At 40.7% G+C, this 21,982-nt stretch overlaps 1 protein-coding gene across 15 annotated transcripts in view; it reads right to left on the reverse strand.

Annotated features, from left to right (window-relative positions):
- Positions 1-376: 376 nt before the first annotated feature.
- The window catches only part of scrib (scribble planar cell polarity protein), a 93,642-nt gene continuing 72,036 nt past the window's right edge, over positions 377-21,982 (reverse strand). For 4 of the 15 annotated variants that reach the window (XM_036596911.1, XM_036596914.1, XM_036596913.1 and 1 more), the window contains 16 exons: positions 18,050-18,121; positions 17,135-17,182; positions 16,865-16,990; positions 16,067-16,177; positions 15,602-15,652; positions 14,961-15,110; positions 14,245-14,407; positions 13,872-14,103; positions 11,699-11,788; positions 11,434-11,616; positions 11,063-11,203; positions 10,132-10,271; positions 9,992-10,029; positions 9,352-9,426; positions 7,155-7,209; positions 377-2,679 (listed from right to left, as the gene is read on the reverse strand). In XM_036596911.1, the coding sequence (XP_036452804.1) occupies positions 2,546-2,679; positions 7,155-7,209; positions 9,352-9,426; positions 9,992-10,029; positions 10,132-10,271; positions 11,063-11,203; positions 11,434-11,616; positions 11,699-11,788; positions 13,872-14,103; positions 14,245-14,407; positions 14,961-15,110; positions 15,602-15,652; positions 16,067-16,177; positions 16,865-16,990; positions 17,135-17,182; positions 18,050-18,121 (1,809 nt within the window). In that variant the 3' untranslated portion in view covers positions 377-2,545. Of the gene's footprint in view, positions 2,680-6,991; positions 7,026-7,154; positions 7,210-9,351; positions 9,427-9,991; positions 10,030-10,131; positions 10,272-11,062; positions 11,204-11,433; positions 11,617-11,698; positions 11,789-13,871; positions 14,104-14,244; positions 14,408-14,960; positions 15,111-15,601; positions 15,653-16,066; positions 16,178-16,864; positions 16,991-17,134; positions 17,183-17,683; positions 17,744-18,049; positions 18,122-19,504; positions 19,898-21,982 lie in introns of all 15 variants that reach the window. The other 11 variants (XM_036596925.1, XM_036596917.1, XM_036596921.1 and 8 more) reach the window with 11 other exon arrangements.

Below are 21,982 nucleotides of genomic sequence, written 5' to 3' on the forward strand. Positions count from 1 at the left end.
ATTGTTAAAGGTCTATGTAGTCACACTGTCAAAAAGACATTATTAATGTGGCAATTACAAAAAAAACCCAAAACAAAACAAAAAAACAAACAAACAAAAAAAAACAAAACAAAAAAAAAGACCAAGAAATTAAAGTATTTCAGTGCCCCCAGGTGGTTAGGTGTGGCAAAGCTCTTGTCTAATTCAGGCTCTTGCACACTTTCTGGAACCACAAAATGTTGATATATAGCATCATCCCAACTCATTGTCCCACTTCTACCTTCATTTGTACCCCCCCAAACTGTCAACTACATATCCTAGCTGGCTCACGATTAATACCTACAGAAAAGTTGTCCTGGACACAATTATACAAGAAAAGACACATTTTGGGACCTCGGCTCGTTAAATGAAAAGTAAACTTTATTATTCCTGAACCACAAAATAGACTTCTTTGGTTGTACAAATTCACTAGTTACAGTCCTGAATGAGCTCTATCCCCAGCCTTCAGCCCCTCCCTCGACCCATTTAGCAAAAAAGCCCCCTCCCCCCACCCGAAATCAAGAACAACAACCAAAAAGGGAGAGACCAAAACAACTGTCCTGCTGCAAAAATGTAGTGAATCCCAATAATTACATGAAAACGTGATTTCTACTTGTCCTTAAAAAAATACAATAAATGATCAGCCATTCCCAAAGTGTTATCATCCAAAACTGAATTTCAGTTAGCAAGAGCAACACGAAAAGCTAAGATTAGTAAAGTTAAATTAAAAACATTGTTTGACATGGCAGTCATCTGACCACAGTGTAGATGGCAGCTTAAGTAATAGAACATTTGAATGGGTTTGAGAACGGTCAAATAATGTGTTCTAGAGAGGGATGAAAAGATTCTCTTTTCTTAACCCAGGATTGGAAGAAAATTTGCAACAAAGCCAATATACATGCAAGGAGCACCCAGTCTAGACCATGTCTGAATTACGTATGCCACCCAGGCAAATGGTCGTGGTGCAGACTGGCTCAGTTTCAACTTGGATTTTTGCTTCTCTCAGCATTTTGTACATTATTCACACAACGATAAGAATTTCAGTGGCTTCAGATTTAAATTAAATCAAAAATTAGATTGAAAAGAGAAAAGAAAAAAAAGAGTAGTATAGTCAAAATATAATCTACTACCTTCACATGCCTGTCTGGAGTAGCCGCCCCAGAGACAAAAGATATGAGCATGATTTACATGGAAACAAAAACCAAATGAACAAAGTCCCCCAACCCCAGTTTTACATAAATAGAAAGCATGGTACCATATTTTGATGGAGCTGACAAGATGGACCTTCTCTTAAGAATGGCGCATTAAAGTTCAGGGTCTGAGATTGGATTTGCACATTTGGACAAAGTGTATGTCTAAGGGTTGTTTTTTTAGCATGTATATATAGTCAAGGTGACAGGAATGTTCCAGAAAATAACATGCCAACATGGTCCAAGAAGTAAAGAAACCCAAAAGTGAGGACCTTTGAGAATTCATGATTAGGTAACCAGAGCACTTGAAGAGCAAGTTAATTTTTATCCAAGTTTTTTTTCCCCAAAGTTATAAAATTGATGTCTTTTGTAGGCTTTATTCTCTTAGTCCTGATTCAGATCAACTAGAGAGCCATTTAGTTTGGTTTAAGCTCATGCTTAAAGGAGACCTGGCAGATGCTACATATAAATGATATTTATGTGGACAGTTTTTAAATTGCTTTAAATGTCAGAAAACAAAAGTACATTCATTTGTATCACTTTACAGATAGAAAATACTGGATGAAATTGTTATTTTGCACTTGATATGGTCATGAAGTTGATATAAAGCTTTATGCCTCATAGGTGCATGGTATTTGTATCCCCAATGATGATGAGTTAATCATCTTGTAAAATGCTAATAGAAGCTGCAAATGGAAGGCTGCCCACAAATGAGAGGGTATATTACAGTAATAAGTTACGCATAAGATGTTCAAGATGTATGTTTTAAAATCAGAAAGTAGGACCAGAACCATTCTAGTCTGTATGGGGCAGTGAAGGTAGCAGAATTCTCTCTTTTCAAATGATCTCCTGGGAGAAATGCTATTGAAAAAAAATGAATTCATTTACATCTTTTTTTTTAATTTCCAACTTTTTTTAACATTAAAATCAGTAGAGATTTAAAACTGAAGTATTAAAAAGGAACCCCAAACAGCATCTTTTAAAAATAATTCAGCTTCTAAAACGCAAACTGAAGAAAAAGAGAAAAAAATAAAATAAAACATTGTCTTTTATGATGTTTGTCACCCCCACCATCTGCTAGAGAGGAGGATGAGTCCTCTGCATCTATGCCAACTGTAAAGGCCAGACTGGTGTGCAGGAGACAAGAAGCTGTAGTGTTTTCTTAACCTGTCATTCTGATGGTCGGCACTGTAGATAGAGTGGTTGAATGTCTGTGAATGCATGTTATTTTAGTTTAGTTTATACCTCTTAGCATCGCTACTTAATGTGAACTACCCTCCTTATCTGCATCATGTGTGAATGTATGTGTGTGTGTGTGTAAACGTGTGTGGATGTGGTTATGTGGGAACAGGCGTCTCCAGACTGCGCCTGCCTTGTCGTAGTTTGCGCTTGTTGCTGTACAGAGCCATCTCCTCCAGAGCAGACGTGGCCGCAACAGGAGCTACCGGCACCTCCGCATCTATGTAGGAAGCTAAAGAGTGAAACGAAACATGTCAGTATCAGGCGAATGAGAGATTTGTGTGTCAACTGTAGGCTTCAGACCCATCCACCTCTTCACAAGCACGCTGAACACCCTGCTGAGCACACACACACACACACACACACACACACACACACACACACACACCCTGAGGCCAGAAAGAATGTTACCATACAAACAACACCAAGATACAGTCGTGCAAAAGTTTGGGCGCCCCTGGTCAAATGATGTTTTGTTGATTTTCTAACTGAAAATAAGTTACACATCCTCTACGGAGACACACTGCTGCATGTTTTAATGCACAATTACTGTTTATTTGCTGAGTTTAACATTGAGGAAAAACAAATGAATAAAACATAGAATGTAGTCTGTGCAAAACATATGGCACATTGTCCCCCCCCTCCCCCAACGTTAAACTGCAAATAAATACAAATTGTGCACTAAAATGCAGAACTTGCCAGTTTTTAGTGTGTTCTCTGAAGAGTGTTAATTTTTTTCACTTACAAAATCAACAGAACATGTAATTTGACCAGGGGTGCGCGAACCTTGGCATTCTACTGTATACCCCCCAAAAAAATCAACACCCAACAACTGTGATTATTACCCAACAAAAGCAAGCTGGAAACGGTTGTGCTTGGATGCTCAAAAATACAAAGGTAGATACAGTAGAAGTTATCATTGAAGAATAAAGCAGATATTGAAGAATAAAGACCAGGAGCCTGGTGCCATTTTAAATGGGAATTCCACCAATTTTTCTAAATTTCTGTGTTAATAAATGGGTAAGATGTAAATAAAATCATCCAGAGTGCTTTGATGTGAAATGCAGTGTTCTTAAGACCTGAGTCAATTTGTTTACAGTGGTGGTGACTGGAACCAGAGTTTACTGTCTCTAATAGCTCTCTCACAGAAAGTTACTACATTAAGAAGGTTACGAACCCACCACCTGATGCCTGAGACACTGTTTTACAGTAGTTTTGAGATCAAATTTTGGCCTAAAAGTTTTTTTTTCAAATCCATTCATGATGAAGCGGTACATGTAGAGCGTTGAAAGGCAAAATAGTACAAAATTCTTTGTAGTATCACTATTTCACCATCATAAGTATTACATATAAACCTCATAAGACATGTATAGGTTCATTAGTTATTTCACATAGTAAATAAAATTGCTTTATTTGCATTGTAGACATCACAACCTCGGTTCCCATCACCACCACTGTACTGTAAATAAATCCGAGTTGTTTTCTCTATAATGTACCATTACACAAACCACCCTGAATCACTTTTGTTTACATCTCAACGGTTGAGTTATGGAGAAATTCCACATTAAGCTAAAACCCCTCAGCAAGCATACTATAGTCTGAGCTCTGGTGAAAGTAACAGTTCATACTATGAATCACATACTCACTGACATTCTGCAAAGATACATTTGTAAAGTCTCAAAAACCTCACAGAATCTTAGTGAACCTGGTCTGGCTAACAAGCAGCACTGCACACCGTGCAGATATTAAATGGTGTTGACTAATGATTAGATTTACTATTCACACTCCAGCTGAGGTTAGTCATGCACAAACAACATGGAAACACAATATTAAGTGATGTGTAATAAGTGATCATGTTATATAAGTGTTATATACATTTCTGGTTCTGAAGCATCAATACTGTTATGCAGATTAGTTAACCTTACTGACGTCTACTGGGCTGAAATTCCAGTCCCATTTGACTACCAGCACAAGGAGCTACATAACAGGCAGTTTGAAATATGTCAAAGGAACATGAACACTGCAAATAGTCAAATCTGTCAATGCGGTACTGCAAACCTATTTTGTTTATAATATATATATATATATATATATATATACATATATGTATGTTAAAAAATTTGCTATGTTTTAGCAAGATTAATACCTACAAATCTCTGCTACAAATCACCTATTGTTTGTGAACAGTCAAAAGTGGCATGAGCAGAAATATTACAATAAACAGGAAATATTACATCAGATAAACAAAGATGGGGTTCATTGTAACAGACTGAGGGACTAGCGCCAACTTGCTAAAGTTTAATAAATTAACTCAATACAATACAATTCTACGTAGTTTGAACCTGATTAGCTTTTAACAAAATATGATTTGTCAAAAGACGCTGCGTCAAACACTAGAAAATGTATTTTTGACCAAAAAGGAGAACTGCAAATTTCAGCACAATAAAACTGACATATGCTTTGTTTGTACAGCTACAGTATGGTTTTGAGGAAAAGTCTGAATAAATTGAATATATACAGTGGGGTGCGAAAGTTTGGGCAGCCTTGTTAATTTTCCTGATTTACCTTTATAAATCATTGATTGTTTGGATAAAAAAACTCCGTGAAATATATCATATAGGGGACAAACACAGTGATATTTGAGAAGTGAAATGAAGTTTATATGATTTACAGAAAGTGTGCAATAATTGGTTAAACAAAAGTAGGCAGGTGCATAAATTTGGGCACTGTTGTCATTTTATTGATTTCAAAACCTTTAGAACTAATTATTGGAACTCAAATTTGGTTTGGTAAGTTCAGTGACCCTTGACCTCCATACACAGGTGACTCCAATTATGAGAAAGGGTATTTAAGGGGGGCAATTGTAAGTTTTTCTCCTCTTTGCATCTTCTCTGAAGAGTCGCAGCATGGGAGTCTCAAAACAACTTTCAAATGACCTGAAAACAAAGATTGTTCACCGTCATGGTTTAGGGGAAGGATACAGAAAGCTATCTCAGAGATTTCAGCTTTCAGTCTCCACTGTGAGAAACATTGTGAGAAAATGGAAGACCACAGGCACAGTTCAAGTCAAGGCTCGAAGTGGCAGACCAAGAAAAATCTCGAATAAACAGAAGCGAAGGATGTTGAGAACAGTCAGCGTCAACCCACAGACCAGCACCAAAGACCTACAACATGATCTTGCTGCTGATGGAGTCACTGTGCATCGTTCAACTATTCGGCGCACTTAACACAAGGAGATGCTGTATGGGAGAGTGATGCAGAGGAAGCCTTTTCTCTGCCCACATCACAAACAGAGCCGCTTGAGGTATGCTAAAGCACATTTGGACAAGCCAGCTTCATTTTGGAATAAGGTGCTGTGGACTGATGAACCTAAAATAGAGTTATTTGGGCATAATAAGGGTCGTTATGCATGGAGGAAAAAGAACACAGCACTCCAAGAAAAACACCTGCTACCTACAGTAAAATTTGGTGGTGGTTCCATCATGCTGTGGGGCTGTGTGGCCAGTACAGGGACTGGGAATCTTGTTAAAGTTGAGGGACGCATGGATTCCAATCAATATCAGCAGATTCTGGAGATCAGTGTCCAGGAATCAGTGACAAAGCTGAAGCTGCGCCGGGGCTGGATCTTCCAACGAGACAACGACCCTAAACACTGCTCAAAATCTACTAAGGTATTCATGCAGAGGAACAAGTACAACGTTCTGGAATGGCCATCTCAGTCCCCAGACCTGAATATTATTGAAAATCTGTGGTGTCACTTAAAGAGAGCTGTCCATGCTCGGAAACCATCAAACCTGAATGAACTAGAGATGTTTTGTAAAGAAGAATGGTCTAAAATACCTTCAGCCACAATCCAGACTCTCATTAGAAGCTATAGGAAGCGTTTAGAGGCTGTTATTTCTGCGAAAGGAGGATCTACTAAATATTGAGTTAAGGTTTTTTTTTTGGTGCCCAAATTTATGCACCTGCCTAATTTTGTTTAGACAATTATTGCACACTTTCTGTATTTCATATAAACTTCGTTTCACTTCTCAAGTATCACTGTGTTTGTCCCCTATATGATATATTTAACGGAATTTTTTTATCCAAACAATCAATGATTTATAAAGGTAAATCAGGAAAATTAACAAGGCTGCCCAAACTTTCGCACCCCACTGTGTATATATATATATATATATATATATATATATATATATATATATATATATGTTTGTATATATTTTATATCAGGGACATCCTCTCATTGTTCCTGTGTGAGTTGTGTCCCATGCTCTGCTACCTGAGGACAAGAACTGGATGGCAGTGGTTTAGACTGAGTTTAATCATTGTAGATTTCATGTTGTGCGTACATTAAAAAAATAAAAAGGAATGTTAAACATTTTCTATTTTCTCAATTTTCACTGATTTTCAGACCAGATTTCAGATTATACATGAGCAAGCTTCCAGCTACCTGCCTCAGACATGTTAAAAGCTCCAGAGAATATGCATTCATTTAAGACCCAAACATGCGCTCACACAAGCGTAAACACATTCCAAACTCCTACCAATATCAGAAGACCACCTATCCTAGGAAACTGCCTGTGTCAAGGGGACAGCAATTGTCAGCAAAGTAGTAGACAACAGGCATGTTCATAACATTTTGCCCATCCAACGATACCTTAAGTCTTGATCTGATGAATCATTCAAGCTAATCATTCAGCAGCTTACCTGGGTTATTGGAGGCATCATCGATGAAGTGAAGGTCATCTGTGGCACCAGGAGACTGCAAGAGAAGAAAGAGTGTGAGAGAGGGATTAACTTGTGTGCTCTGCCAGCACACAGTAAAGGCCATCATCATTTTAGTTTGAGAATACAGGGCCATCGACAAAGACTGCATTCAGAGGATGGAAAACAGTGGTTCAGAAACCAGCAACAAAACCCAGGTGTAACTCCATTTCCTGCCAAAGTGAACAATGAAAAGAATCTTCTTTTTCAATCCCACATCTCCACAAACTCCTATTCTGGTATCAGAGGTTAACCGTTAGAGGGAGGGGTTAGATTTGTCCATCTGCACTGGGGACTGACTCAGTGTCAACCTGAAACATGCAAATAAAAAATAAAAAAATAAACCAAAAAAAACACCTAGCATATCATCTCACCACAAGAGTTAATACAGAGGATTGGTTGTGAAATCAGCAAAACAGTTCATGACAGGGTCCACACAAAACACTCAAAAAGGATTAGCATGCCATACAGTCCTTCACCCTCCAAAGGATTTACTGTTTTTGAACTGTGCGGTACTCCTGTCCTGACCATGTGCTTGACTAAGCACAAAGCTCTAGCCCATCTACTAGCCAAGTTATAGCTGTCAGGGTGAAGGCATTGCTTAACACTGAGACTCCATCAATTACAGACATCAAAAACAGCACTCGACAAAAAAAAAATATATCAAGGCACACTTTAAGGCCACCAAACAGCAGATAAGCTGTTTCACCAAGGATTTCTTGTTCTCTCTGAGTTTAATTCCAATAAGCATAAATTAGCAGTCTTGATGTACAATGAGAAAGTTATTGTACCACCACAAGACATCCTGCATCTGCATAGCTTACCTTGGTAAAAGGCATTAACTGGCTCATGCGTGCTAATAACACCTAGTAGTGTCATCAACCAGTAGTGGCTGAAGCTTGTTCGTTGCATTACATCTGATGCTTCCTAAACCTTACAGAGCCTCAATTTGGTGGTCTTTGGTGCAGTATCACATAAAAGGATATTAGAACAATACCCAATACGTTACCCCGCCACACATGACCAATGTTCATCCAAACATCCACAAAGACACAACACACCAACACCGAAAAGGGCGACCTTCCCTTGCTCCTAGCTTCCCATGTTCCCTTTCAGGCCTGTTTAACTGTCTGTCCTGTTGGTTCGATCAAAAACTGCAAGCGGTCCAACTTAATTATACTCAGATTCCAGGCCAACCTTTGTGATGTGAGGGATGGAACAATTTCTGCCTCCATAATTTGCACCGAGTGTCACATACAAGTGCTCCTCGCAAGATGGAAATCAGCTGTTGCTAAAATGTCATCAATTGGAGTGTTCACATGCTTTCTAAGTAAAGAATTTTGTTCCACGTAACGTCTGACAACGTAGCTATACGGCTATACATCATGTAAAAGATGAAGTGAAAGTTCCAGGACACTGGTGAATTTAAAAAAAAAATAAAAATAAAAATAAATCTTTCTGCAGCATAAGGAGATAAAAGATAGATCAAAACTTCCCGATCCAAATTCCAATTACATGACACTGAATGCTTTTTCCTTTTGATGAAAAGTTGCAAGTACAGGAATTCAGACTTGAGATAAACACAGTGTAACTCAAGACAAGGTTAGTTTATATTTCCAACACATCTTAATGCTTAATGGACTCAGATTACATGGCTGACTAGTGAAAGTTGCTGAGGGTGAGTGGGAGGAAAGGCTTTGAGTGGAGGAGAGGGTCAGTTTAGTTTTTCCATCCTGACGTTAGTGTAATATCCCATGTTTTGGAGTACCATAAAGCTAGTGGACCAAGTCCTCAACCAGTTCAAATGTTAAAAAGCCCCTTGACATTCTCACACTGGGAAGATGAGGCACACAGAATTTCCCAAGTGGGTGTGGAAATTAAGTGAGATTAAAAGATGAGCAGTAAGATGCGCCACTAGTTTTGGAATCCAAATGGCAACCAGCTAAAGATCAAAACCTGAAGTTGAGCTGAACGTTCAAGTTGTTTTACAGAGAGGAGCAGGAGGCCCAGTTACCATTGACATTGCTAGTTATGAGCAAGGCCAGGAGGGAGAGAGGTAACAGGGAAAGCCAGGTGGACAGGACTGAGGTGAGAGGTTAAGGAGGGTCGGGTTCCTGGGAACTTGGCATGCAGGCAATACCTGAATGTCGTATACGGGTTTGGAAGAAGGAATGGCAGCGAACTGTCGGTAGTCAAACTTCTTTTCTGACAGGGACTAAAGGGTAGCAAAAAGAGGTGGAGAGAGGGAGATGGAGGGGAAAAAAAACAAAAACAAGAAAGACAGAGAGAGAGGTAGAAAACAGAGAGAGAGGGAGAAAATAGAGAGGGTGAGAGAGAGAGAGAGAGAGAGAGAGAGAGAGAGAGAGAGAGGGAGAGGGAGAGGGAGAGGGAGAGGGAGAGAGAGAGAGAGAGAGGGGGAGAGGGAGAAAACAGAAAGAGTGAGAGAGGGAGAAAACAGAGAGGAAGAAAACAGACAGAGAGACAGAGAGAGGAAAAAAAATAAAGGAGAGGGATGAGGAGAGGACAGAAATGAACAAGAAAAAGGACGAGGAAGCAGTTCATGTGAATGGGATTTTGTTTTGCTTGCTTTGGATGATGAATGGAAGATTAAAGAATGGATTTCTAAGTGCTCGTACTTAATGGGCAAGAAAAGATGAACTGTAATAAAACAATACTCTATAAACAGCTGTGGGAAATTTAGAACTTAAAGCAGCCAAGCCAGTTGTGAATTAACAAACTAATACACAAATAAATAAAAAAGAATAAAAAAAACCTCATACCAGTCGACCCGGTGACGTCACAGCCCGTGGACTGACATCTGTTCAAGAGGAAAAACAAGACAGAGACTTTGAGACTTTGAAAGCCTCATACTGACACTAAGCCAATGCTGCCTTTGTGTTAACGGGGACAGTGGGCTCACCTTCCATAGGGGTGGGTGAGGGCGTGGGAGCAGGAGAGGGAGACTCTGCTAACTGGTCTAGGGTCCCCCGCTTTCTGCCCTCCTTAGACTTAGCAATGACCATCTGAGCCTTGAGTGCATCCTGCTCTAGAGATTTCATCCTAGAGGAACAGAGAGAAAAATAAAGTTTAAGCAGAAAGAAAGAGAAACCAAAAGACAGAGAGAGGGAGATGGAAGGGTGAAGTTAAAGAATGTGAAACAGACAGGCACAAGGCAGAGGAAAGACTGCAGAATTAACGCAGTTTCTATTGATACTGTACCAAAACAGTGAGACAGTGCACTGTGGAAACGATTTGCTTTACCAAATTATTATTTTGAATAATTGTGCAGCCCTTCTTAGAGAATATCAAATACAATGAAGGCTGAGAGAGAGAACGAGAGAGAAAGAACAGCTGTGAGATCAAGAATATGTCAGCTAAATGTCCCAAGGTAACTGTTTAACAGATCTGTGTGGACTAGAAAGTTAATATGATGTTAGATGAAGACCAAAGAAAAAGAGAAGCCGACAAAGCAGGCAAAAAAGTGGGAATAAAGCAAAAGACAAAACAGGGCAGATAATGAACCTATACATACAGAGACAGAAGACGAAAGAGACAAATCGAGAGGGACGAAGGAATGCAGAGATAAAAGGTGCAACTGAAAAACTGCACACGTGCAGATGTGCCTTTAAGCCCCAGCACAGCACATTCACCCACTGCAAATTTCAAAACTAGCAACGTTCAAAATAAATAAACAAATATTTAAAAATGCACATCTTTCTGCACCCCAGGCACTTTTACAGATTTACTATAAGCTACTGTCCTCACACACTACAACTCCTACAAGCATTCAAAGCAGCTTGAAAGCACCAGAGCTCAGCCCTGACAATGCACTGTGGCTGGGCAGGGCAGACCTGGGCTGAGAGGAAGAGGAAGAGGAGCAGGAAGCGGGAGGGTATGCAGCGCTGCCTAACGACGCCCTCACACGCGACTGGTAGAGCCTCTTGGCCAGGTCTTGCTCATACTGCCTAACGTCCTCCTCTAGACCATAAGGCCTTGGGAGCAGCCAACCAGACAGAGAACGGGAGCAGGAGAGGAGAGACAAAATACAGGAACAAACAGAGAAAGGGAAAGAGAAGAAGAGGGTATAGATGGAAGGTAAAACACTATGACAGACAATCTGAGTCAGAAGGGAAAATTAACACTGGAACAGGGACTTTGCGACTAGTGGAGCTGATATGTTTGAGCTAGACATCTCTGGATCGCAGGATGGAGTTTGCTCTACCTGGCTGCTCTCCACATGGCTCTCTTCTCAGCCTCCAGGGCTCTTTTCTCCGCAGGTGAGAGCTCCCTGTCTGTAGCCACTGCAAGCTCTGGGCTCTGCATGCGCAGCCGCTCCTGGTGCCTGCGTTCAGCCTTGGCTGTCCGGATGGGAGCCGCAGACTCAGCAGAATAGACAGGAATCAGACTGTACAGATACAATGGTCATTTCAAATAAGCCAACAAACCGGCAAAAACACAGAACTAAACTATAATGTTCCTTTAGTTACCCTGTCATGGAGTTGGGTCTCTGCTCCAGTCTAAAGCTGTCCTCCATAGAATTGCGCTGGGAATCACCCTTACCATCTACAGAGGAAGGTCTGGGAAGGAGGGGAAAAAACATTAATCAGAAGGAAGTGACAAACAGTAAAATTATACTGGCTGCAAATATTAAGCAAAATCTGACACAGAGTAATAAGAATGTGCTGATTGGATTTTGAGATCAGATTGTTAAAATGTTAAATTAATTTCATTTTATTTCAGTATTTGTTCTACATCTGAGCATTTTAACAAATGTTTGTGTGCTACCCTCTTAGCCAGGGCTCACTTGAAGTGTCAGTGAGACTGTCCACGATCTACAGACCATGGTCCTGCACATCCTACAAAGTTATCTGCCCCAATTATACCAGTGTCCACCACAATCTGTATTTTTTCACAGGGCCTTATCCATGTAGGGTTAAGGCCCTGTGCAGAGATTTCCAGGAGGAGGATTGGCAACCACTGTTCCGTAGAGCTGGGTGATATGGCCAAAAACGTTATCACGATAAACAAAATTCATATTGATTCGATATCGATACATATCGCGATAAATGTCAAATCATTCTTTGAAGTTTGAAGGCTGATTTTTGCTCCTGGGTGGTTGCTGTTTTAAACTATCCTTTATGGTCGGAACACGACAAACACTCACCAAACAGTGGAACATTTCACAAATCTGTCATGGGAAAGTGAGAGAAAGTTTCTGGTGAGCTGTTTTTATCAGCTGGAAAAGCATGGCCGCAGTTTTTGTAAATCAAAATATAAGAAAGAAAAGATTATTTTTGCTAGGCTATCCCGTTACAAATGCTAAACAAGTGGCCAACAACAGTGCTGAACTGTTTAGTTTCTCAACAATGTCAGCTTAGTACGAACAGCAAACATTAGCTGGCTCGGTAGGTCAGTGATGGTTCACGCCGCCTTACTGCCATCACTCCTACCACATCCATGTCAGAGCATATCACAGTATTCAAACACCAGCTAGCAGACGACTGGGTTTCTCTATGCTATCGTAGTAGTTTAAGGCGTGAATCGCAATATATCAACACCAGACAAACAGAATCCTCCTTTTAGGTATGTTTAAACTGAAAGCGGTGTTTTTGTATCTTATTTGATCTACAGTATCATCAATTCGCCGTATCGTCTGTGTGCCAGAGCGCTGCTTCAAGTTAGCCAGCTGCTAAAAACAGCTAGCCTGGAAAGCTAGCGCTCTCCCGCTTTCCAATGCCTCACAGCTTCCTCAGTTTGCTTTTGTTTAAATCAGGGCTGTAACTGGCATGAATCCACTTCTTTCTTTCACTTTCTTTGCTCGGGAATGCACTAATACTTAAATATGACCTTTTGAACACTGTAACAGCGCTTTAGTTGTTAGGAGCAGACGTGATTTAACGCTGCTAAAGCTGGTTAGGATGTTAGGAAAGAGGTGAGTTCGCTGTAGGACAGTATAGTTACACCACTTATCTCGTCACTCACACTCGGTCACAGGAGGACAGATCGCTGATCGCTCCACTCAAACAGGAAATGTATAACTCCACGTTTCAGGTGTTGCTAAAGTATATTTGGCCCCCCCCCTCTCTAATCATGTCGAAAAACTCGGAAGTGCACCCTCTCCTGGTGACAGCAAAGTAGTGTTGCTTTCCTTGCAGAAGAAAACGCCACCAGGGCTGTCGCTACAACGTGGAAGTGTGAGATTATATCGAACATTTATCGAACATTTCTTATTGCTCTATCGAGGAAGAGTTATCGCGATAATTATCGTTATCAATTTATCGCCCAGCCTTACTGTTCCGTTATAATAAATTTGTATAGGACAGATCAGCATTACATAACAACAACAACAACAACAACAACACAACAACAAAGAACAAAAAAGTTTTGGGTGGATAATGCCAGTAGTGCTGCACTGATTTCTCTACTAATGATTTCTGGGAACTAAAACATAAATGTCTGTAATTTACTAATTGATTTTTATCCAATCATGCTTGTATTTAAATTCTGCAAGAATTACAGTACAGGATGTGATTCTGATTTGCTCTTTACAAACACATGTAAGTTGAGCACTAGCAAGGTATTACAGTGATATGAAACAGTAAAATGGTAAGTGATAAAGTAAGTAGGGCATAAGTAACACAGCCAGGAGAAGCAGCGTACCCTGAGCTGCCGCAGTAGCTGGGAGGTGTGGCACTGTAGCTTGGAGGCGTGGCACACTGCCTGGGCGGAGTAGAAGCGTGGCTGCCAACAGACTCCACCTTGTATTCCACTCCATCCAGGATCACCTTGCCTTGGGCCTTCATAGCTGCCACTTGCTTAGCCAAATCCTCCTCTTCCTCATCCTCATCCTCATCCAGCAAATAGTCTCGTGCTCTCTGCTCAATTCTCTTTGCTGAGAGTGAACATAAGAAAACATAAGCCACCTGAGTAAGTCTTCACACAGACAGTTGTTAAAATACAGTACCTTATTAAACCTTAATAAATTTGTGGACAAAATTTCTTAGAGCAAGACCAAAAGAGAAGAGACACTAACCCTCCTCCTCCTTCATTTTCTTTAGATCATCCTCCCCCACGAGTGAAACACGAGGTTTGGGCTTGCTATCTGGCGTCTGCTGCTTCACATCAATTTCAAAGTACTTCTGCCGGTCTCTAAATGAACGCTGTTCTGGGCTGCCTCTCCCGCATGGCGAGGGGGTCTGTGGGAGAAAAAGCCATTTTTGGAGCCTTCAGACTGTGGGTCAACACAGATCTTTTTAAATGTGTCCAAAGCTCAAAAACACAGCAGTTTGTTATGAATTTCATTGAACATACAATTGAGCACATAATACACCAACAGAAGTTCAAACAGAAGTACACCAACACAAGTCCATGACAGAATTTTGCCAAGATAGTAAGACAGTTTAATCGCAGTGATAATAGTCATCAGACATACATACATACATAACAAACATGACAACTGACTTCATGCAAATTCGAAGAGTGCTTAAAATGTTTGTGGAAAAGAAAAAAAGATTATGTTGGCCTCTAATCCAATACCATATTTTCCTGCTTAAAAAAGATTCCGCTTACAGACTGATTTAATCAGAGCGTTCCCAACCAAGAAATATCCCACAGCTGCATGGACAGTTGTTTGAAGCGACATGAACCTCTGCCCCTCCACCAAAGCAAAAATAGCATGTCACCCAGTAAGGGTGGGAGAGAGAGGGCACAGGCTAAGTGCTGAGCACTGGCCCATGCAGGGCCGGGTACCTTCGACTCCAGAGAGGGGCGAGACAGGCGTGGCACAGCTGCCAGACTCCTGTACTCGCGCCGGTCAGACGATAAGGAGGGGCGAGGGGTGAGGAGGCCACGACCCTTGCCATCAACCTCCTCTACAAACACCTCATTACACAGCTCAGGCTGAAAGAGCCATTACAAACACTATCAATATCATATGGACACTGCTTAAAGCAATAGCTTAGCAAAAAAAGCATATGCACATCTATAAAAATGGGCTCAAAATTCAGGTTTTAAGACGGCTAACACTACTGCATACTTTTGTCCATTTTTATAGATAAGAATGTGTCAGAAACCACATTAGTAAGTCTATTTGCAGTTTGCATGGTGCTAATTATTGGTGGAGTACAAGTTTGCTTGTTAGTTACATTAGCCTAGTGACTACAGTGCAAAACTAAGCAAGTGAACTTTGTACATCAAATGTGTCTTAGCTGAATGTCTATTCAGGGCAAGGGAGAAAACTGAACTGAAACTTCTTTTATCCAGCTCTCCAGCGTACACCATACAATGAGTACAATGGCCACTGGAACCATGATCAAGGAACATTCCTTTATCATAATGAGTACAAAGCTACAGTATTGCAAGACGTCTTCGAATTAAACAAACAGACATACCTCTGGTGATGGCTGCTTTGGGTGGATATTGTTCCTCTGGCCATACAGATCCTAAAAAAGCACAGAACAGGCAAAGAGCAGAAGGTAAGAAAACAACAACAATTTTTAAAAAGAACACAAAAATCACAAACCAGTAGTGGAAGGGGGAGAGAAGTCAGCAGGCAAGGAGCTGAAAACACTCATTGATTTATTTGAGATGAGATGGCTTTGTTAAGAACTCTGCACACCATCAAATGCTGAAACAGGACCAACCAAACACAGCACGAATGACAGATGGACACTGTTACTCCAGAGAAAAGAGCCACAACTGGACACTTCACCAATGTGATTGACTCATGCAAAAACACTGACCAACAGAAGACAAGCTCCCAAAGGATTTGCTCCAATGTAAAGGCCTGCTGACCAGGGGACTTGATGCCAAGAAGACCATGACATGCTCACAACCTCAAGGACCATCTACCATACCTGCGGAGGCTCCAGCACGGCCAAGGTGTGGGGCACAGCTGCGAAGGCCTTATATGCCTGCTTGATATTGATGGGGAATTCGTCGAAAGTGTCAGGGGAAGGGGCACGAGGCTGCACAGAAGGGGGGCCAGGGGATCGAGAAGCAAGGAGAGAAGGGGTAGAGGAACGAACAGAGGACAAGAACAAGGATGGAACAGAAAATGAGAGACAGAGTAGCAAAGGCAGAACAAAGCTGGGTAACGCATGGGTAGAGAGCATGCAGGTGACTCGCCTTGTACGGATAGAGGGATGGAAGTGGAGAGAGAGAAATCGAGAGAGGGAGGACTGTGGAACGAGTGAACGCATGGAAGATGGAGCTGTGCCGAAATTGCAACAGCACTAAAACCCTGAGGTAATATGAGTGCAAACCCTGACTGATTGGATATGGCTTCGGTACAAAAGAAAAACAAAAAGTAAGAGATGTGTCAATCGTAAAAATAGGCACACAGAATTCTATTTAACATGAAGTCGATACAGCTGCAGAGTAAATGAGATTTCCTTTAAACCTCGCAGATCATTAGTACTTTTGAGGCGTCATCTCTCAGTAACTCACTACTTAGCTCTGAGAGGAGAAATATGACGTCTGAAGACTTCACAGGCACAACTTGGACCACACCTTATCATATACGATACAGTGGCATGATTTGACAAATGATACATGACTTGTCTCAGATGCATCTTGTATATAATTTGGTAGATGCTGGAAATAGGGGGGCAGCATGTGTGGAATGTGCTTTAGACAGTGGTGAGGGATCTTACAGTGGTCTGGGAGTTGATGGGGGAGGGGCCATGCTGGAAAGGGTTGGGACTACTGTGGCCATCCTGACTGGCTGGTGACATAGCAGGCCGCACCCGGGAGATGGGCTGGATGGCACCAGGCTTGGTCTAAAAAGTGGAGGAAAAAATGTAAGTAAACAACCAAGTCGTTCACTAGCATGACAACAGCCAACATCTTTGCTAGCCAGGTCATCTATCATAATTTGGTCAACGTCATTAAACAAAGCTATCAAGCTTTTTATGAACACTCACTGAGGAATGGTCCTTGGCAGTCGCATGGGAGGTGAAATGAATGCTTGCCTGGAACAGAGCAAAATTAAGCATGCTGTGAAATGGGAATATATGAATATGTTCCTGAGAGGGAGCTACTTTCTAAAAGGCTAAGCAGACTTTTGCCCTAAGCAACATGCCAGCATTAAGCAGGCACCATCTAAATCTATACACAATGGCAAGAGCAGTCAAAGCTAGCAGAGCCCAAAAGGAATTAAAGGACCTAAATCACAGTTACAGCTCCGGTCAAGTTCCCACTGCAGTCAAAATCACCCTAACCTTATCTGATGCAGTCAATATAATCCACTCTGGCCCCAAATTTCATTATATGCTAAAATGCAACTGACGCTGTATGTCATTATATGTAATCACGGAGTAAAGCCTCATGTAACTGTGAGAGACTTCATATGGCAACAAAGCACTCTGTCAATGCACCAAGGCACACTTGCATGCCTGTGAGTCTCACTAAGTGCGCTGAGGACCAGCAGTGGAAGCCGTAAGTAGCAGGTCGTGCTTGGGCAGCCCACTTACGAATCGTGTCTCTCTGCCCAGGGCCAGAGGGGCTGAGGATGAGGACTGATGATGGGATGGCTAGGAAAGGAGGTGTCATGAAGGCATGAGGTGAGCAAAAGGAGGGTGAGATTGCTTTATCCCTTTAGCACTTTTTCCTATACACCGAAAATAGGACAGGTGTGACATAATGATGTAAAATGAACCAAGGCTAGCAAAGAGAGTGTGTCACTCAACACAAATAGCACATGAACTAAACTAGGCACACATACTAGCCAAAATCCACACTATAAATGGGGGGAAAAAGAAAATCACCCAGCATGACCGAATACAAATGTGATGATTTGTATCTGTGAATAGTGTACTTGGGACAAGTAATGGACTCACCAGGTGAGAAGTGGGGGAGTAAAGTGGCTCTCGGACAGGACTGTCAATCCTTTGGGCCTCAGTAGATGGAGCCTGCAGAGAAAGATTATGAAGTATGAGTAAACATATAGCTACAAAACACCCCTGGTGACATTCACTAGGCCATGCAGACTCAAACACAAAGTACTAACATTTGTGGTAAAGTTGGGCTACAAGATCCATCTCAGCAAGCTAGCACAATTAGGCCAACAAAATGAGACCAAACACTCTCTTTAAGTGAGTTTCCTACTGAACACTGTAAAACTACAGTCTAGTGATAGTTGTAATATCATGTAATTCTGTTAGTCTATAAATACCGAAAGTTTGTTGATTCATTTTGATGATTCTTAGTGCTCCCTCAACACTTAGAGGCTACCTGGAAATTTGGAAACCACCCAGTAAAACAAGCATTTATATTGTTATTTTCATTAATCGTTATTTCAGCTACATTAAACATTATCACAAGTAGTATTCGAGTGATCTGCCACTAGAGCTGGGCAACATGGCAAAAATACAAAATGCCCATTCTTAAACAAATTTTCTCCATTATTTTTTCTGAGGTTTGATCATTCAGAACAGACAAAAAAGAACGATTAGTGGCACATTTAAATATACTATCAAAACTATGACTACAATGATTTGTATTACACATTTTACATCCTCCACTGCACTGCACTAAACATCCACAATATTCTCAGAAAAGCATATTGTGAGATAATTTATCACAAGGACAAATGATGAATTCATAACTTTCAAAATGCACTTATTTTTAGAATGACTCAAGTTTTCCAGCCATTTAAAAAAAATCAGGGATGAGAATTTAGAATGAATTTATGATTTGGCAAAACTGGACTAGTGATATATTACTGGTGCCTTCAGGATCCTTTCTAAAGGGTTGCTGGTAAATTTAGAGGGTGAGGGGCCTTTCATCCATTCTTCAACACCACCTGTCGACTTCACATTTCAAGCATTTCCAGTCTCTTAATAGGAATTTTCAAATAGCAACAGCTTCCAAACTCTGCTTTGACAAAATGAAAAGCCGCATATCACCTGAAACTAATCAACGTTGGACAACGGCATTTGATTGTATAGAATATTGCAAAGCAGGATATCTGTTCTTAACAGACCTTTAAGACTTACAAATAAAGAATTGAAAAGCAACACAAAACATGCTTTCGACAAAAGTGTTAGTTTGAGTGTACTTCACCCTTGTGGTGCTCCACTGTCAATTGTTAACAACATTCATAACTAAGAGTGGTTTTAAAAAGCAAGGAATTTATTTTTCTCCTGAATTGTTTATTTTTTCCAAAATGAACAAATTAGAATAATTTGTTCATTTTTCTATACATGTGCAGGAATTTTGTTAGGAATGATATTTTGCAACTTGCAGTGACATGCCATGCTGATCCAAAAACACCACTGTCCAAGGCCGCTTGCCTTGTTATACAACCAGGTCTGAAGCTGCCCCTGCCTGCCATAGCCTGTGGGCGGCCCTGAAAGGATGCACTCCTCACGAGGACGGCCCTTGCTCTTGCGATTAGCTATCAGGAAGGGATTTTCACTGAAACAGATGGGCTGAGAGTCCACTAAACGCTCCTCCTCTTGTATTTCCTGTGCAACTGGTGCGGGAACAGGGTCCTGCATGACTGGCGACTGTTTGGGAGCCGCTGAGCTCGTAACTGGGCAGGGTGAGGACGAGGGAAGGACAGGAGCATCTACATGACATAATGTGGCATGAGCTTTCTCAAAGCCATGGTGTTCTATAGAGCCAGTCTGCCTGGCCTGAAGAGCAGTCTCCATGGGGTAGGATTCAGCAGAGGAAGGACAGAACTGAAGAGTGAGAGAGAGGAATGAAAAGAAAATACACAAAAACGATGACAAGGAACAATGGAGGAGATGTGATAGAGCAAAGTAATACAGTTGCAAACAAAGGAGAGGAAACTAACAGAAAAGGAAAAGAAGTCTCATTATTCTGTGCAAAAGTCTTAGGCCCCCTGGGCAGGAAAAACGCTAACAATGGAATGAATCTAAATCCAAATAAACAAAAGTTTCAAGAGGGGTTTCAAGTGTCAAGAGGGGCACAACACCCAAGAACTTCTCTATTACAGATTTTATACCACTTGAAAACGTAACATCTCGCGAAATATGCAGCAACACACAGAAAGCAGAAAGAAAAATCCCTCCTAGCATGCCAACACCATCTGTAGCCACAGTAAAATTATAAAAAATTCTAAAAGGTGTAACTAAAAATAATGGACTTATTCATTTATTTTATATCTTTACAGAGGATGCTGAATTTTGTAGGCACATATTGTGCATACTGTAATAATTATGTCCTACCGAAAGGATAATCAATACTAAAAGGGCTATTCTCATTAACATTTGACTTTTGTTTTTTATTTTTCACAAACAATGAAGAAAAATACTTTTTTTGTTTGTTTGTTTTTGACATAATGTATCCAGAGTTTTGGTTTCGGCCAAGAACTTTCATTTTGTTGCACCGCTATGATAAACTACGATTTTTATGCCAGTGTTAACTATTTCCAAATCACTCCTGGAAAAATAGCCCAGTCTTTGTATAGGTATTTGTGGTATTTCAGTTTGTGTGAACTGAACAAATCTATGCAATGGCTGGAGCTGCATCAGAAAGAAGAAGAACCAAACCTGCGCTCTTGCAACCAGCTCAAGAATTTGAAACAAAGAAATTAACTTCCAAGAAAATAATTCTTTAAAAACAAGAAACTCGTGTTACCTTACACTCCATTAATGTTTATTTTTATTCGCTATAAAGTTAATTAATGTTATTGAAGCAAAAACACATTTAGTGGCCATATAAGTTTCCAACAGTTTCCTCAGGTGGCTTAAGACTTTTGTACAGTGCTGTACATTTTACATTGGAGTCCAATGATACATTCCACAACACCTTGAAAATGATCACAGCAGTCAAACAAATTAAACTACACACATCTATCCCATTATGCCAAAATGTCTCGAGGACACAAATTCCACAGAGCAAACCTCACTATGGGTCAAAAATTGCCTCAATGAGATAAAACTGAGCATTTAAACTCATTAAATACCACTTCAGTTACCCATCTGCTGCTCATAGTTAAACAGGTTCAAGACTAACAGCTTCCAACTCTATGATTTGTATAGATGCTAAATATAAGACATCCAAATTGAGTCTGGGCCATACTGCCATACTGAAAATAGTTTCCTAGATAACAGTAATGCATGGGGGGTTGGTTTTCTAGCTTGCGAGAACAAGGTCAGTGGAGTGGCATGTAACCCAAAGACCTCTGACTCAAGACAGCTGCACTCTCGTCTCTCTCATCTCCTCATGGCTGCACGACTGTAAATCACTACATTTATCCAAGTACAGATATTCACAATTACTCAAAGGCCTATGTGACATACTTAATGGGAAACAGCCTGTAAACAGCAATCAGTGAGGCAGTAATGTTGAACCCCTGTATTCAAAAGTAAAGGGGGACCAGCTGAGCCCTTGGAAAATCAATGTCTCCGTCTAAAGTACCTCAGTCCTCAGGCACAAGTTACCCATACAAACGTCAACTGTCACAGAGGCAATCCTAAAAAGAAGTGTCACAAGTACAGAGTCAGGAGCATGGCTAAGCGTACGATAGCGTTTCTCTGCTCCCTCCACCTCCCCATGCATATCTTTTCAAACAGCTGCAAGCTCTATGTAGGTTAAACACTCCCAGAAAAGACCTGCTCAATATACAAACAGGAGAATACCATTTTAAAACTCAGACACTTGATTTATGTAGCAATAACTTTTTATATAAGCACTATTAAAAGAACCTTCAAACAGCCAAATGTACAGAACTGTACCATGTGCGCAGATAAGACTACTAAACCTTTTGTTGAATTTAAAGCTATGCCTTAACAGCATAA

This window comes from Colossoma macropomum, unplaced genomic scaffold, assembly GCF_904425465.1.
Source record: "Colossoma macropomum unplaced genomic scaffold, Colossoma_macropomum, whole genome shotgun sequence".
NCBI classification, from domain to species: domain Eukaryota; kingdom Metazoa; phylum Chordata; class Actinopteri; order Characiformes; family Serrasalmidae; genus Colossoma; species Colossoma macropomum.